We start from the raw sequence: 13,764 nt of genomic DNA, 5'->3' as shown, positions 1-13,764 counted from the left end.
TCGCTTTCTATCTATCTTGAAGTCTCCCTTTGCCAGTGCTATTAACTTCGGGGAGCCGAGGGAAGTGACAGAGGCACCAGGATCCGCCCTGTGCTCTCAAAACAGACATTGGATGGCTCCAGCCCACCGGGTAAATGCACAGTTGAATAAAAGTCCTGTCTGGACCTGAACAACCTATGGCATTATGGCAGCTGTTTTCCTGATACATGGTGTCCTTGATGACATGCAGTCATTTGGTAAATAGAGAAATGAAGACTGCACGGGAAATAGGTGCTGATGCACCAGAGAGATTAATACAGGGTGAGGAGAACAGTGAAGAAGAGCCAGAATTGTGTTGCCCACAGGCCGCGCATGCTGGAGAGCTAAAAAAGAGTGAGGTCAAATGGCGGGCGATGTTTGCTCCCAGTGGACTGTTTAGACAGAGTTGAAAGTATGCGGTCACCACAAGTGTCATAGAGCTATAAGTGAAAGCCCCTGAGCAAGGGCTCTGAGCCCACTGGCTTTAGGATTAGTAAGCTTCGGGTGAAGCAGTAAAACATCCAAGGTGGTTTTCACTTGAATTTTGGTGCTTTCATTTAAACCTTGTGTACATTTGCCTCAAGCCCTGCCTCAGCCCTGACCTTATCTACATCAGTATTTGCTTTTGCATGTTTGTTTTGGGCAATAGAGGATTGAGAGTAACCGAGAGATCTCTCTCCTATGGGCTAGAATTTGATGTCATATTATGTCATCGTAAAGCAATGCACCATTTGTATCACTCCACTCAATTTTAAATGTCATCCTGATAATGTTCTCACATTTTGTTATTCCATGAGTTTATATTTTGTGTTGTGCAGACATGTCCATCCTTCTGCCACTGATTATTAGTCATTCATTAATGGCCTGCAAAGGCAGGGTGGTCTAGTTCTTTCTTGGGTACTAGTTTTTCAAGGGGCCCAGGAACTTTCCTCTGTGCTTTTGAGAGAGATTAACTTCTCAGCTGGCATCACTGTTAAGTTGTGTAACCTAGAACGTGATAGCTCTGAATCATGACTGATGTGTCAATCGTATTGTCATTGTTGCTATACCTTCTCCAATTTATCCATTCCTTGTTTCCTCCAAGGTATGGGTCAGGGGCTCTGCCACACGTTTTACTGTTTCAGGTGTAGAGTGCTTCTTCCAGGGTAGCAGTGTAAACTATTACACAGAATCATGGTTAGACGTCTGTAGAGGCCATGACCATCATTTTTGCATATGCATTTGTTCCATGGGGATTGTGTCAATGTAATGTTTGGTTTACAGTTGGCCTACCCACCAGAGTTGGTAATACTATCGCAAGTGTATAGGGAGCAAGACCCCTGTGGTTTTTGTTTGCCCCTATTAGTACTACAGAAGTTCCTTCTTAACCCTGTGCAATTCCCATGCCCAGATGGGCCTGATTCTCAACATGTATAAGATTTTTTTCCTTCTTACTAAGTCCCTAATTAAGGTAATTGTACTATTGTGTTAATTAGTAGATGTATGAAGAAAGTATTGTCGTTAGGTGCCAATCTCATCCTTCCACCTCGAATAAATGTACTTTTGTCCTCACTCCAGTTTACGATTCCATGTGGGAAATGTCCCAGTATCCTTTTGCCTTAGGTATTGGGTTGATGCCTCATGTTAAGCGACCAAAGGTCCATTATGGTACTGGTGCACTTTGTATTGGTCAACAAGCCATGGCGACTTGGGTGTAGGATCTGGGCAGGCACACCACTTCGTTCAGGGCCTAAAGACATTACTAGTGAGTGGCTAGAGGGTGAGATTAGGTTAATTTCTTATCATAAGCAGTATCCCACAATTAGTCTGTGATTTTATTTGTAACAATAATTTTGGATATGTGTAACCCTTCATGCAGTTTCCATCAATCAACGCTGTCAATCTTTGGCCCATGATACCTACTCAGGGTGTCGGCAACTGTTTAGAAAAAAAAGAATATTACCACATTAATACAGTATGTATATTTAAAAAATAACATTGAAACTGAATATTTTAAAATGGTCTGTAAATGTGAAAGATTTTGACACTCTAGTCTAGAGGACTGGTGGCCTCAACTGGAGCTTTGTATGTGGTGATAAAAATGAGCATGCATTCGAAGGGGAAAAACACAAACAAACTGATATGCTAGTGTCTAGCGTAATACTTCATCTTTTAGAAATAAAACCATATTTTGAAAGCTCCAAGCTTTCATTAAAACTTGTAAAAACTTTCTGTATATTTTTCTGTTTGTGAATCTAATAAAATATTAATAATTTGTGAATTTGATGTCTACTTGTTTTGAATTGTTGTGAATTTGTTGGAGACTGAAATAGTAGAGATTGCTTAGGACAGGATCGCTAGTCATTCTTTTGGGGGGGGGTTCAATGGAAGCCAAAAGGTTGAGAACCACTGCTGTTAGTAGCAATTTAGATATGTAAATTGCAGACTGTTATGGACAAGACGTAAATGTGGTGTGACTGAATACCATTGTGTTGATACATACACAGGACTGCCTAACAGATATAATTTCCACAGCACCTGCAAACAAATAATGTCTACATGAAATTGTTCTCCAACACACTACTTCGTTGAACACTGTTGTCATGCTGGTACCCTACCCTTCCATCTGGAGTCTTCGGTCCATCGTATGGTGGAACCTCTCCCATCAGTATGGGCCACTCGTCAAAGAATTCCTAAGAAAGTAAGAAAGAAAACAGTCATTGGTAGCTTGTAAAAATGCTGAATTTACAGGTGACAAATGATGATTAGAAACTAGGGAAATTAGGATGGTAAAGTGGATGGGCAGATATGATTGGTAGTTTACAAAACTCTTTCTACAACATTTTACACACCCTCCTATTACGCCTATGAATGTTTCTCAATGCTGTATATATGTAACAATGGTCAATTTATATTTATTATAAATTCAGCATTGAACTGTTGAACTAGATACCTGTTTCTCCATCATCTGAACTATGTACCTACCCTTCCATACATTGATGTATTGATGCATCTGCCCCTCCATCTATTGATGTATTAATGTACTTGCCCCTCCATCCATTGATTTGCGAAAGTAACTGTCTCTTTATCCATTGAATTATCCATGAATCTGCCTCTAGAATAGATCCAGAGTGGTTTGTTATCCTTGAGTACTTACAAATCTACCTACCCAGTTTCCAGTCTCCTCGTCTTTCTTTCTCTCTGTCGTTTGTGGTTCCTTTTTATTTCTCCTTATTTTTGTACATATGAACATCTGACCCAGTGAATAGATTTCTGCATCACTACATCTTCTCAGACATGATCAAAAAGTTCAACACTAGTCACTAAATTCAAACACAAAGGTTATGACTGTGCCAAAGATGGGAATTCTAAAAATGACCTTTAGCCAGGTTATTCAAAATGATATAATGATTGCTGACGTCCATGGCAGCTGAAAGACCTACATGCTAGCTTCGTATTGCAATAACATGTTTGGTAATTCTGATATGCTTCGTAAATACACGTTTTCAGTGAACTATGAATCTCATACAAAACCCTTTATGTGGTGGCAAACTCTGCAATTCACAAAATCACAGGGTGTGAGACCTCAAAAGAGATTTTTACAATCTCCTTAAATCCTTTGGCTCAGGAATACCTCTGTGAATCGCTAAAGGGGTTTTGTGACTCATTCTAAATGGCAATAAGTGGGTTTGAAAGGGGTGCCCGCCCTCCTAATTTCGATTCACACCTCAAAAGAGGTGGGCACTGATTCACAAACCTCTGGACAGCTTACCTTTTGGAAACTATGTGGGGCAGCCACAGGGGAGTCATTGGTGGTCTAGGGCTCTGCTTCATGCTCCGGAAGAAGTCTTCCTAAACAGGAAACATTTTATTTTAAAGCACCACCTGTTCCATTAAGGGATGTGGGTGACTTTTAAAAAAAAGATTCCCATTTGGGAATGTGAACGCAGAGATAATGTTCTGTTATCTCTTGTAGGGGAAAGCATCCCGAACAACAAGTCCTAAAAAACGAAGTAGTGGAAAACGAAAGCGGAACAACGCTTTCGTTTTCCACGACTTCCTTGTTCAGGGCCTTAACCACGCATGTGCTGAACCACGTACATGCGTGGTTAAGGCACAGAAGAAGGGAGTCGGCTGAGGAGGACGATGCGATCAAGGAGGAGGTAAGTTGGGCTGGGACTGGGGCTGTTTTAAGGGCGGGGGGACGGGTATTTTTAGTTTTAGGGGTGGGGAGTTGGGGTATTTTTAGTTTTAGGGGTGGTGGTGGGGAGTTGGGGTATTTTTAGTTTTAGGGGAAGGGGTGAGGGGCTCGGGGTGATTAAGGTTTAGGGGTGGGGGAGGGGGGTCAGGGTTTAGGTTTTAGGGGTTGGGTGGGGTTTGGGGTGCTTTAGGTTTTAGGGGCGGAGGTAGGGAGTCGGGTATTTTTAGTTTTTGGGGGTGGGGGCTCGGGTGATTAAGGTTTAGGGGTGGGGGAGGGGGGTCAGGGTTTAGGTTTTAGGGGTGGGGTGGGGGTTGGGGTGCTTTAGGTTTTAGGGGAGGGGGTTGGGGTAGCAGTCATTTTGGGGGTGGGCGGTTGGTGTGGTTGTAGGGGGGGATCGCGGTAATTTTTAGGGGTGGGGGGTCAGGGGGACTCATGCTGGAACCATGCATGCCGTTCACTAATGCCTTTACCAGGAATGCCTTTACAACGAAAAATCGTTGTTAAGGCATTCGTGGTAAAGGCATTAGTGGTAACAACGAGGTCGTTGTTCCGACCTCGTTGTTCAGGCATGGGTGGTTCAAGCATTCGTTGTTCTGACATATAACCCTTGTAGGCCATGATCCCTGTGCTCATAGTCCATTATGTGGGTACATGAATAGCGATATGTTCATTAGGCAAGTCATTTTATGTCCCTACCACCTCCTCCCATGAATGGTAATTTTGCAAAATGACCTATTATTATGTAGGTCGCATTGCAAAACTTCAGTCAGGTCACAACATTTTGTATGTAATTTGCACCCACTATTTGTGACCTGTCTCAAAGTAAAATAGACCTTTTGGCTATTAGTGGGAGAAGACACAGGTGAGAATACAGAGAAAGGGATTGGATTCGGCAAATACATTTCAAACATGGTTCCACTTGAGTGATTCAAGGAAGCCCTCAAATATGTCCAGACAGTCCTCTCAGAGCTCCAGTCTTGTGTGGGCCACTTCAAACACTTGAGATGACTAGCCGAAGTAGTACATTTTCTCCTAGTCGTATGAAATAGCCATATTTTTTAATACATTTTAATTCCGATGCCTCCTTTGAACTTGCAGTCCAAGCCAAATGGCTTTGGAGCCTAACTGATCGGTCTTGCTTCCATATTTCTTCTATGTGAACAGGTCAACTGTGATTTTAGATACAGAAGTACACATAAACCATTTGCAACCTGCAGGCTACACCCATAAATAGCTTGTTAAGTTGGTCTGGCTTATAGCAGCAGTATCCAACCTTTGTCTTGGTCATGTCCAGGAGACCCACAGAGTATCTGTCGCAGTTCAGGAAGGCGCGAACTGTGTACAGGGCTTTGTGAAACTGTCTCTCAATGTCTGTGAGCTCCTCAAAGACCTTGCTTGCAGACCACAGCAGAACCTGGAAGAGACAACAATACCACTTTCCATCAGAGAATTAAACAGACAAACCACATTCATAAAAACTAAACAAATGAAAGAGAGCTAAGAGACCCTACCTACAAAAACTTTGTCATTTAAGAACTCATTTGCATAAGCTGAATTCCCTTCCTGATTCACAAAATCCCAATCCATATCTTATTCACAGGATCAGAATTATGCAATTTCATCCTGGAAAATGGGATTTTTTGCACGCTAAGATTCTCCTACTATGGAGTAAATCTAATACAAAGATCGAATGTTTGAAGTTTCTGGGTGCTTACAGTATCAAATGTTGTTGAACAGTAATGAACGTACAGGTTGGGGCTATCAAACAATATTTTGCATATCATTCCCAGAAAAGGAAATGTTTGTAAATTTACCAGTACCCCAGGAAGGAGGAAGCGTGTTTTCATAGTGGAGTTTGAGAGGAGACAGTAAAAAAATGAAGGGAGTGTAGAGTCTGGAGTATATCTTTGAGTGCAAATATTATTTTGCATCAAAAGTCTGCTTGTCGAATTGTATACCATTCAGAATGTAAAAATACTCAAATGTTATGATACACATAGATCTGCATGATTTGCATAGGTATCCAGGAGTAATACTGGCTGTAAACATTATACCAAAAGTAGGAGGAACTATGAGACAGTACAATTCAAACTTTAAACTTTTGAACAAAGGTTTTGTGACATGGACACAGAGGGGGTTATTACAACTTTGGAGGAGGTGTTAATCCGTCCCAAAAGTGACGGTAAAGTGACGGATATACCACCAGCCGTATTACGAGTCCATTATATCCTATGGAACTCGTAATACGGCTGGTGGTATATCCGTCACATTTGGGACGGATTAACACCTCCTCCAAAGTTGTAATAACCCCCAGAGTCTTTTTCTATAAGAAAAAAATTGGTTTACTGAATTACAATCCTTAAAACTGGGTGAATCACATAGTGGGATATGGAATTTGGATCCACTTAAAATTTTCAAAGCCAAGATGCACAGAAAATATCTCATATGCTAAAGCTATTTTTTTTTTTCTATAATTCGAGAGCATCAAATCAGTCATGAAACAACACATTTAAGTGATTAGTATGCCATCGTACTGGAGCACAAAATTATTTTTGAAAACTCAGAATAAACAATCACACTCAATCAGTGTTCTTTGTTCAGACATCACTTTAATTTTATAAAACCAAGAACAACACCCACACTCCATTAGCTGCACATTGCTATGTAAGAACTATACCAGAGTAGTTGTCGAACCTCTAGTCATGCAGACTATTCATGCTTGTAATCATGAAAAACATTTCTGCTCTAAACTCAACCTACTATTGCCCAGCCTAATTGAATTATTGTTTCTGTTTTGTTTACTGTACAATTTTAAATAGTATTCTACAGTGTTCAATTCATTATTTTGCTAATCATATTGCTATCTGAAAAATGCCTTTCTCATTACATACTAAACTGAATTAAAGTATGTAGAATATTTATGTAACGATTAAGGTGTAGATTGATACAAAAATGTAATCTCAGCGTTCTGGTGACAATTAAAAATTGCCTACTTAAGAGTGACTCTACGTTAAGTTCCACCATGAAAGTGGCATGACAGGCTGCAAACACATAAAACCCATATGGTGAGAAATGTCACCCAAGCACGTACAACTGAATCTGTCTTGATGTCGGCCAAGCACATACAACTGACTCTGTCTTGATGTCGGCCAAGCACATACAACTGACTCTGTCTTGAAACTTATCCACTTTCATAGACAACTTATATATCCTAATGACGAGGTCTGCAGTTGTAACATCAATGGTATAAAATTAACCTAATGTATTCTTGGCAGACTTAAACATGACTTTATCCCCAGCTTCCATCCTATTTGAACAGACAGCATGGCGTTGAATAGTTCCACGGAAACAAGTTTTAGGAGAAGTACTCCTGCTGCCTTATTAACATACCTGGATCTTCAAGGAAATGATATGATGATGCCACCTAATGTGCTACACACCCAAGTCAAGACAAAGGGGGTGATTCTAACCCTGACGGGCAGCGGAGGCCGCCCGCCAGAGTTCCCCCCTCCAGAACACCGCTCTGCGGTCATAAGACCGCTGCGGTGATTCTGGGTTTCCCACTGGGCTGGCGGGCGACCGCCAAAAGGCCGCCCGCCAGCCCAGTGGGAAACACCCTTCCCACGAGGAAGCCGGCTCCGAATGGAGCCGGCGGAGTGGGAAGGTGCGACGGGTGCAGTTGCACCCGTCGCGAATTTCACTGTCTGCAATGCAGACAGTGAAATTCAAAGTGGGGCCCTCTTACGGGGGCCCCTGCAGTGCCCATGCCATTGGCATGGGCACTGCAGGGGCCCCCAGGGGCCCCACGACACCCCATACCGCCATCCTGTTCCTGGCAGACGAACCGCCAGGAACAGGATGGCGGTATGGGGTGTCTGAATCCCCATGGCGGCGCAGCGAGCTGCGCCGCCATGGAGGATTCAGAAGGGCAGCGGAAAACCGGCGCAAGACCGCCGGTTTTCCTCTTCTGACCGCAGCCAAACCGCCGCGGTCAGAATGCCCTGCGGGGCACCGCCAGCCTGTTGGCGGTGCTCCCGCCGACCCTGGCCCCGGCGGTCTAGTACCGCCGGGGTCAGAATCACCCCCAAAGTGCTTAACCAGTGACCTCCTATGTATAGTGAACATTAGGCAGTCACGAAACACATATTAGGACAACAAACCAGAGCATAGTAATATTATGCATGGAATTATGGGTATGAAATGCCTTGTTAAGTCTCTTTAGGATAAAGAGGACAAGACAAGTCCATCAGCACAACACAGGGCACTGGAGAAGGAGCTGTTGAATGGGGGGACTGTAGGAAACTTGCCTGGTGTGTGGTGAGCACCTATGGTGTTATCACCTCATACCAGGTCCAGGTATCCCCTATCAGTGAGGTGTAGACAGTGTCTAGGAAGCCAGGGCTCTCTAGAGGTAGCTGTGGATGAGCAGCCAATAATTATCTAGGAGCCATGCAGAGCTTATGCAATACCACTGTAGTCACACAACACTTACACACATAAAAAACCTACACAGTGTTACAAAAATAAAGGTACTTTATTATGGTAACACAAATACCAAAATACTGTATAGGCAATAAACCAACTGGAGGTAAGTAAGCACACTATTATGTACACATTAGGAGTCAGTGATTAGCATAAAAGGCAATAGAAAACAGTGAAAACAATAGCAAGTCCTGAAGGCCCGGGGGGGGGGGGCAAACTCTATACTAAGTAAGTGGAATGCGAAAGTCAGACCCCCACCCCAGGAAGTGGAATCAGAAGAGGAGAGCTGGAAGAATTAGGAACCTCAAAAGATAAGTACCAGAGTGCCCCCAAGTGACCAGGAGAAAAGAGGTAAGTATCTGGTTCTCCCCCAACCCGCCAAAAGGACTTCAGAAGAGGATTTTGCAAGACCCAGACAAAACTGCAAGAAACCAAAGGTGGATCCTGGTAAAGGAAGACCTGTGAAGGAATGGGACCAAGTCCAGTTCACGATGGATTCTCCGGTTGTGGCAGGAGCCACTACCCACCTGTCTGTGGATGCAGGACCAGGTCGATGATGGACGAAGACGGTCAGCAGTGCAGCACCGGAGCAGCAGAAGAGTTCCGGAAGTGATGCAGTCGATGTCCCAAGCTGGGACGAGAGTTGCAGTTGGTCAGTGGTGTGGAACAACCTCCAACATGCCATGGCAAAGGCAAGAGTGGTGGATGAAGAAATGCAGGGCTGCCGGGGACCATCAAGGTCCAGAGGGACTCTACCCATGGCAGGGACCCTCAGCAGTGAGGAGAGTCACAGAAAGAGGAGGAAGCCCCCACAGAAGACCCACAGGAAGTAAGCACAGGAGTTGCGGTGAGGCCCATGAAGAAAGGGGTCCGCAGAGGGCTTTGCATTGCAGGGAAGAGTGCTGGGCATTGGGGCTACATGGAGCATGAAGATCCCTTGGATGAGATGCCAACAAGCCTTGGTAGCTGCAAGAGGTGCGGTGCATGGGAGAGTACAGTCCTGCATGGAAAGGCAAGGGCTTACCGTCTCTCAAGATGGACAGCTGGTAGAGAGGACCAAGGGGACCACTGCAGACTACCATCCTTGATGCAGGTTCCACACAGCTCTGGAGGACAGGAGATCCATGCAGCCGGTCGTCGTTGCAGTTGGTGCCTGTGGATCCAGGGGAGTCACTCTTTCACTCCAAGGGAAGATTCCCTCTTGCCTCTCGTGCAGACTGAAGACTCGTCACCCTCAGATGATACACAGCTGGGGAAACGTTGCAGTTGCTGGAAGGAGCTGGAGAAACAATGTTGCAGAGCAGAGGCCTCGCTGAAGTTGCAGATTGTCGGTTCCTGGAGGGTCCAGTTGCAGTTCCAGTGGCCAGAAGGTAAAGTAAACAATGCAGAGGAGTCCTGCTGGAATCTCGCATTTCGAATCCGAGGACCCACCCAAGAGGGAGACCCTAAATAGCCCAAGAAGGGGGATTGGTCACCTAGTAGGGTGACCACCTATCAGGAGGGGGCTGTGATGTCACCTGCCAGTCCTGGCCACTCAGATGCTCCCAGAGGCCTCTGCCCACCTGCACACATATTTTGCATGGACCCCTCATGGGTGGCATAATACATGCTGCAACCCATGAGGAACACCTGGTGTTCCAATCCCTGGGTACCTAGGTGCCATATACTAGAGACTTACATGGGGGCACTAGTTTGTCAATTGTGGGGTGTGCGAAGTCAGGAACAACCAAATTAATTGGGAGAGAGTACAGTCACTGGGTTCCTGGTTAGCAGGATTCTAGTGAACACAGTCAAAACATACTGACATCATGCAAAAAGTGGGGGTACTTTCCTACCGGTACATGATGATGTTTCTGCATACCTCATCAAGGACACGAACACAGCAATAGTAAAGGGTGATTTTCGATAACATATAGCTGGAAAAATCACGTACATAAAGTAATACCCTGGGTAGATTTATGTGTCACTGCCCAATTTTGAAAGCCTATAAAATGATGTTTTGTGCAGTGGAAAGTAACAATTGTCTTCTCAAAATGCTTGCACTCACAGAGGAGAGTGACTGTCAAATGTTTCATCACCTAAAGAAGGGTAGGGATGGGAACAGTGGGTGTTTTTATTTTAACCTAGACTCATCAACTGTTCACATTACTATTTCATTGACAAAACCACTGCATAATGTAATTCACAAGAAGTTCATTCAAGTCACATCTTTATTACATGTCCGAGAAGAGTGCAAACATATCAAATATCACACACTCTCCCTATCATGCATGAACAGCATGCTTGACTCAGTGATATTCAGTCTCTTTATAATATTCAAGAGATACCAATAGAGTTGTATATTTGCCTGTGTCTTTCCAACAAGAAGGTCATAAAAAAGTATAAGATGGCATGATACCAAATGAGCCTGCAGCACAGGATGAAACATTTTATCTCAGTGCACACCTTTCAATCCACTCTACAAGCTCTTGTCCTATCACTCCTCAATGTGGGTACCACCCTATTTAATGGATCCCTCAAGCTGGTCAACCGATGACAGGCTAGAGAGGGTTCAGCCATATCAACCCCATGCTCCAGGACCTCTTGGTTCCTCCTTCTGAAAGTGCAATGTATGGGCTGAAAGCCAATCCACACCAGCAGTCCCAGCTACCCAGCTGAATAACATCCATTCTATGAATGTGCCTGCAATACCCGCAGCTCAAACCTGAGGATTTACAGGGCAAGAGAAAGCTAGGATACAGGATTTTTCTTCCTTTGCTTCCACCTTATGGAATGTTTTCCCTCTTCTCCTGTCACTACTTCCTAACATTTGCCATTCCTACTGCTTGAACTCATCACGCAGGCAAACCAGGCAAGGTGTACAGACTTTATGGATTGATGCGTCCCCAGAATCACAGAGACCCACCACTCTGCTCCTATAATGAAATTCTTCATTGGCTTATCAATACATGACTACTCTGCTAATGATCAAACTATGAAGATCTATATGCTCACTTCTGTAAATGCCAACAAGCGCGATGCCACAAGCATGTGTCGTCCTTAATTTCTGGACTATGGGGAAGGTGTGTGCATGTCCATGTGCACGCCAGTAGGGAAGTCACCAACATAAATAAAAATCTTTTCATATTGCTGCTTCAATGAAAGGTTCTTCATCAGAAAACCTATTTGGAGTTGTAAAGGTCAGTCATTCCCATAATGGGGAAATCTTCAAAATATGTGTTACTATTGTCAACGCAAAGGGAGTCATATTTACCAATAGACCCTCTTATGTGCTGTAGACCCATCGCACACAAACAGAGTCTCTTTAAATATGTGCCCCTGTCTCCAACATCAAAGTGATGAAGGACCTAGCACCTTACCTTCATATAACTGAGAGGGATCACATTTTTTTAAAATATTAGGGACATAGAAGTCAGCATATGGTGATAAACTGACCTATAAAGGCTTAACAAAGAAACTAACATGAGTTGTAAAATGTGCATGTTTGAATTATGGTGCACCATGTGGCCACCATTTGTATTGTGCACCACGTTTTGACATGAGAGTTTTGTATTCATATTAGACAAAGTACTAATGTGAATCAATATTAGAGTGGTATTGAAAGTATTAAACAAATATGAATTAATCGTACTTATATTGAATTAAATTAATTTAATTATTATAAGTTACATGTGTGCAGAAAATAAATATATATTTAAATTAGTTTTAACAAATAGTATTTACAAATACATAATCTGCTTTGTATATATGAATTGTAAGGTGAGCAATAGGTTTATTAATGTATTAAATGTCTTAATGTTTATTAAGGCTTTTTAACTTGACTTGGCCTGAAAGGATCCATTTTGCAGCATTAATGGAAAATCATTTTTTTATTCTGTCCCCTCTGACCTGAATTCTTTTTCTAAGCTGTTAATGTGAATGTTGAATCCTACTGTATTGTAGGCAAGATACATGTTTTAGAAGCAGCAATGTTATATAACTTAATCTAGCTGAGGAACAGGAAATGTGTAGTTTTCATGTGAAAAGTATTGGTTTAGTTTATTGTGTTTTGTGAAAAAGGATCACAAGTAAGAAATAATTAGAGAATGTAAGGTTTTGTTAATAATATGTGGAATTATTCAATGGCAATTGTAGGAAAGTACCATCTTGCCTGGCATGTTACCACCATTTTTCAATGCATATATGTTGTTTTAGTTGTATGTGTCACTGGGACCCGGGCATCCAGGGCCCCAGTGCTCATAAGTGTGCCTGAATGTGTTACCTGTGTAGTGACTAACTGTCTCACTGAGGCTCTGCTAACCAGAACCTCAGTGGTTATGCTCTCTCATTTCTTTCCAAATTGTCACGAACAGGCTAGTGACCAATTTTACCAATTTACATTGGCTTACTGGAACACCCTTATAATTCCCTAGTATATGGTACTGAGGTACCCAGGGTATTGGGGTTCCAGGAGATCCCTATGGGCTGCAACATTTCTTTTGCCACCCATAGGGAGCTCTGACAATTCTTACACAGGCCTGCCACTGCAGCCTGAGTGAAATAACGCACACGTTATTTCACAGCCATTTTACACTGCACTTAAGTAACTTATAAGTCACCTATATGTCTAACCTTTACCTGGTAAAGGTTAGGTGCAAAGTTACTTAGTGTGAGGGCACCCTGGCACTAGCCAAGGTGCCCCCACATTGTTCAGGGCCAATTCCCCGGACTTTGTGAGTGCGGGGACACCATTACACACGTGCACTACATATAGGTCACTACCTATATGTAGCTTCACAATGGTAACTCCGAATATGGCCATGTAACATGTCTATGATCATGGAATTGCCCCCTCTATGCCATCCTGGCATAGTTGGCACAATCCCATGATCCCAGTGGTCTGTAGCACAGACCCTGGTACTGCCAAACTGCCTTTCCTGGGGTTTCACTGCAGCTGCTGCTGCTGCCAACCCCTCAGACAGGCTTCTGCCCTCCTGGGGTCAAGCCAGGCTTGTCCCAGGATGGCAGAACAAAGGACTTCCTCTGAGAGAGGGTGTTACACCCTCTCCCTTTGGAAATAGGTGTGAAGGGCTGGGGAGGAGTAG

The 13,764-nt window shown here is 43.5% G+C and overlaps 1 protein-coding gene across 2 annotated transcripts in view; it reads right to left on the bottom strand.

The window, feature by feature from the left end:
* PDE6A (phosphodiesterase 6A) overlaps positions 1-13,764 on the bottom strand; it is a 333,514-nt gene that overhangs the window by 70,844 nt on the left and 248,906 nt on the right. For both annotated transcript variants that reach the window (XM_069244608.1, XM_069244606.1), the window contains exons 4-5: positions 5,472-5,612; positions 2,616-2,690 (exon numbers count right to left, since the gene is read on the bottom strand). In XM_069244608.1, coding sequence (XP_069100709.1) covers positions 2,616-2,690; positions 5,472-5,612 — 216 coding nt within the window. The remainder of the gene's footprint in view (positions 1-2,615; positions 2,691-5,471; positions 5,613-13,764) is intronic.

Source organism: Pleurodeles waltl, chromosome 7 (genome assembly GCF_031143425.1).
Source record: "Pleurodeles waltl isolate 20211129_DDA chromosome 7, aPleWal1.hap1.20221129, whole genome shotgun sequence".
Taxonomy (NCBI): domain Eukaryota; kingdom Metazoa; phylum Chordata; class Amphibia; order Caudata; family Salamandridae; genus Pleurodeles; species Pleurodeles waltl.
This window is presented reverse-complemented; position numbering and strand designations above follow the sequence as displayed.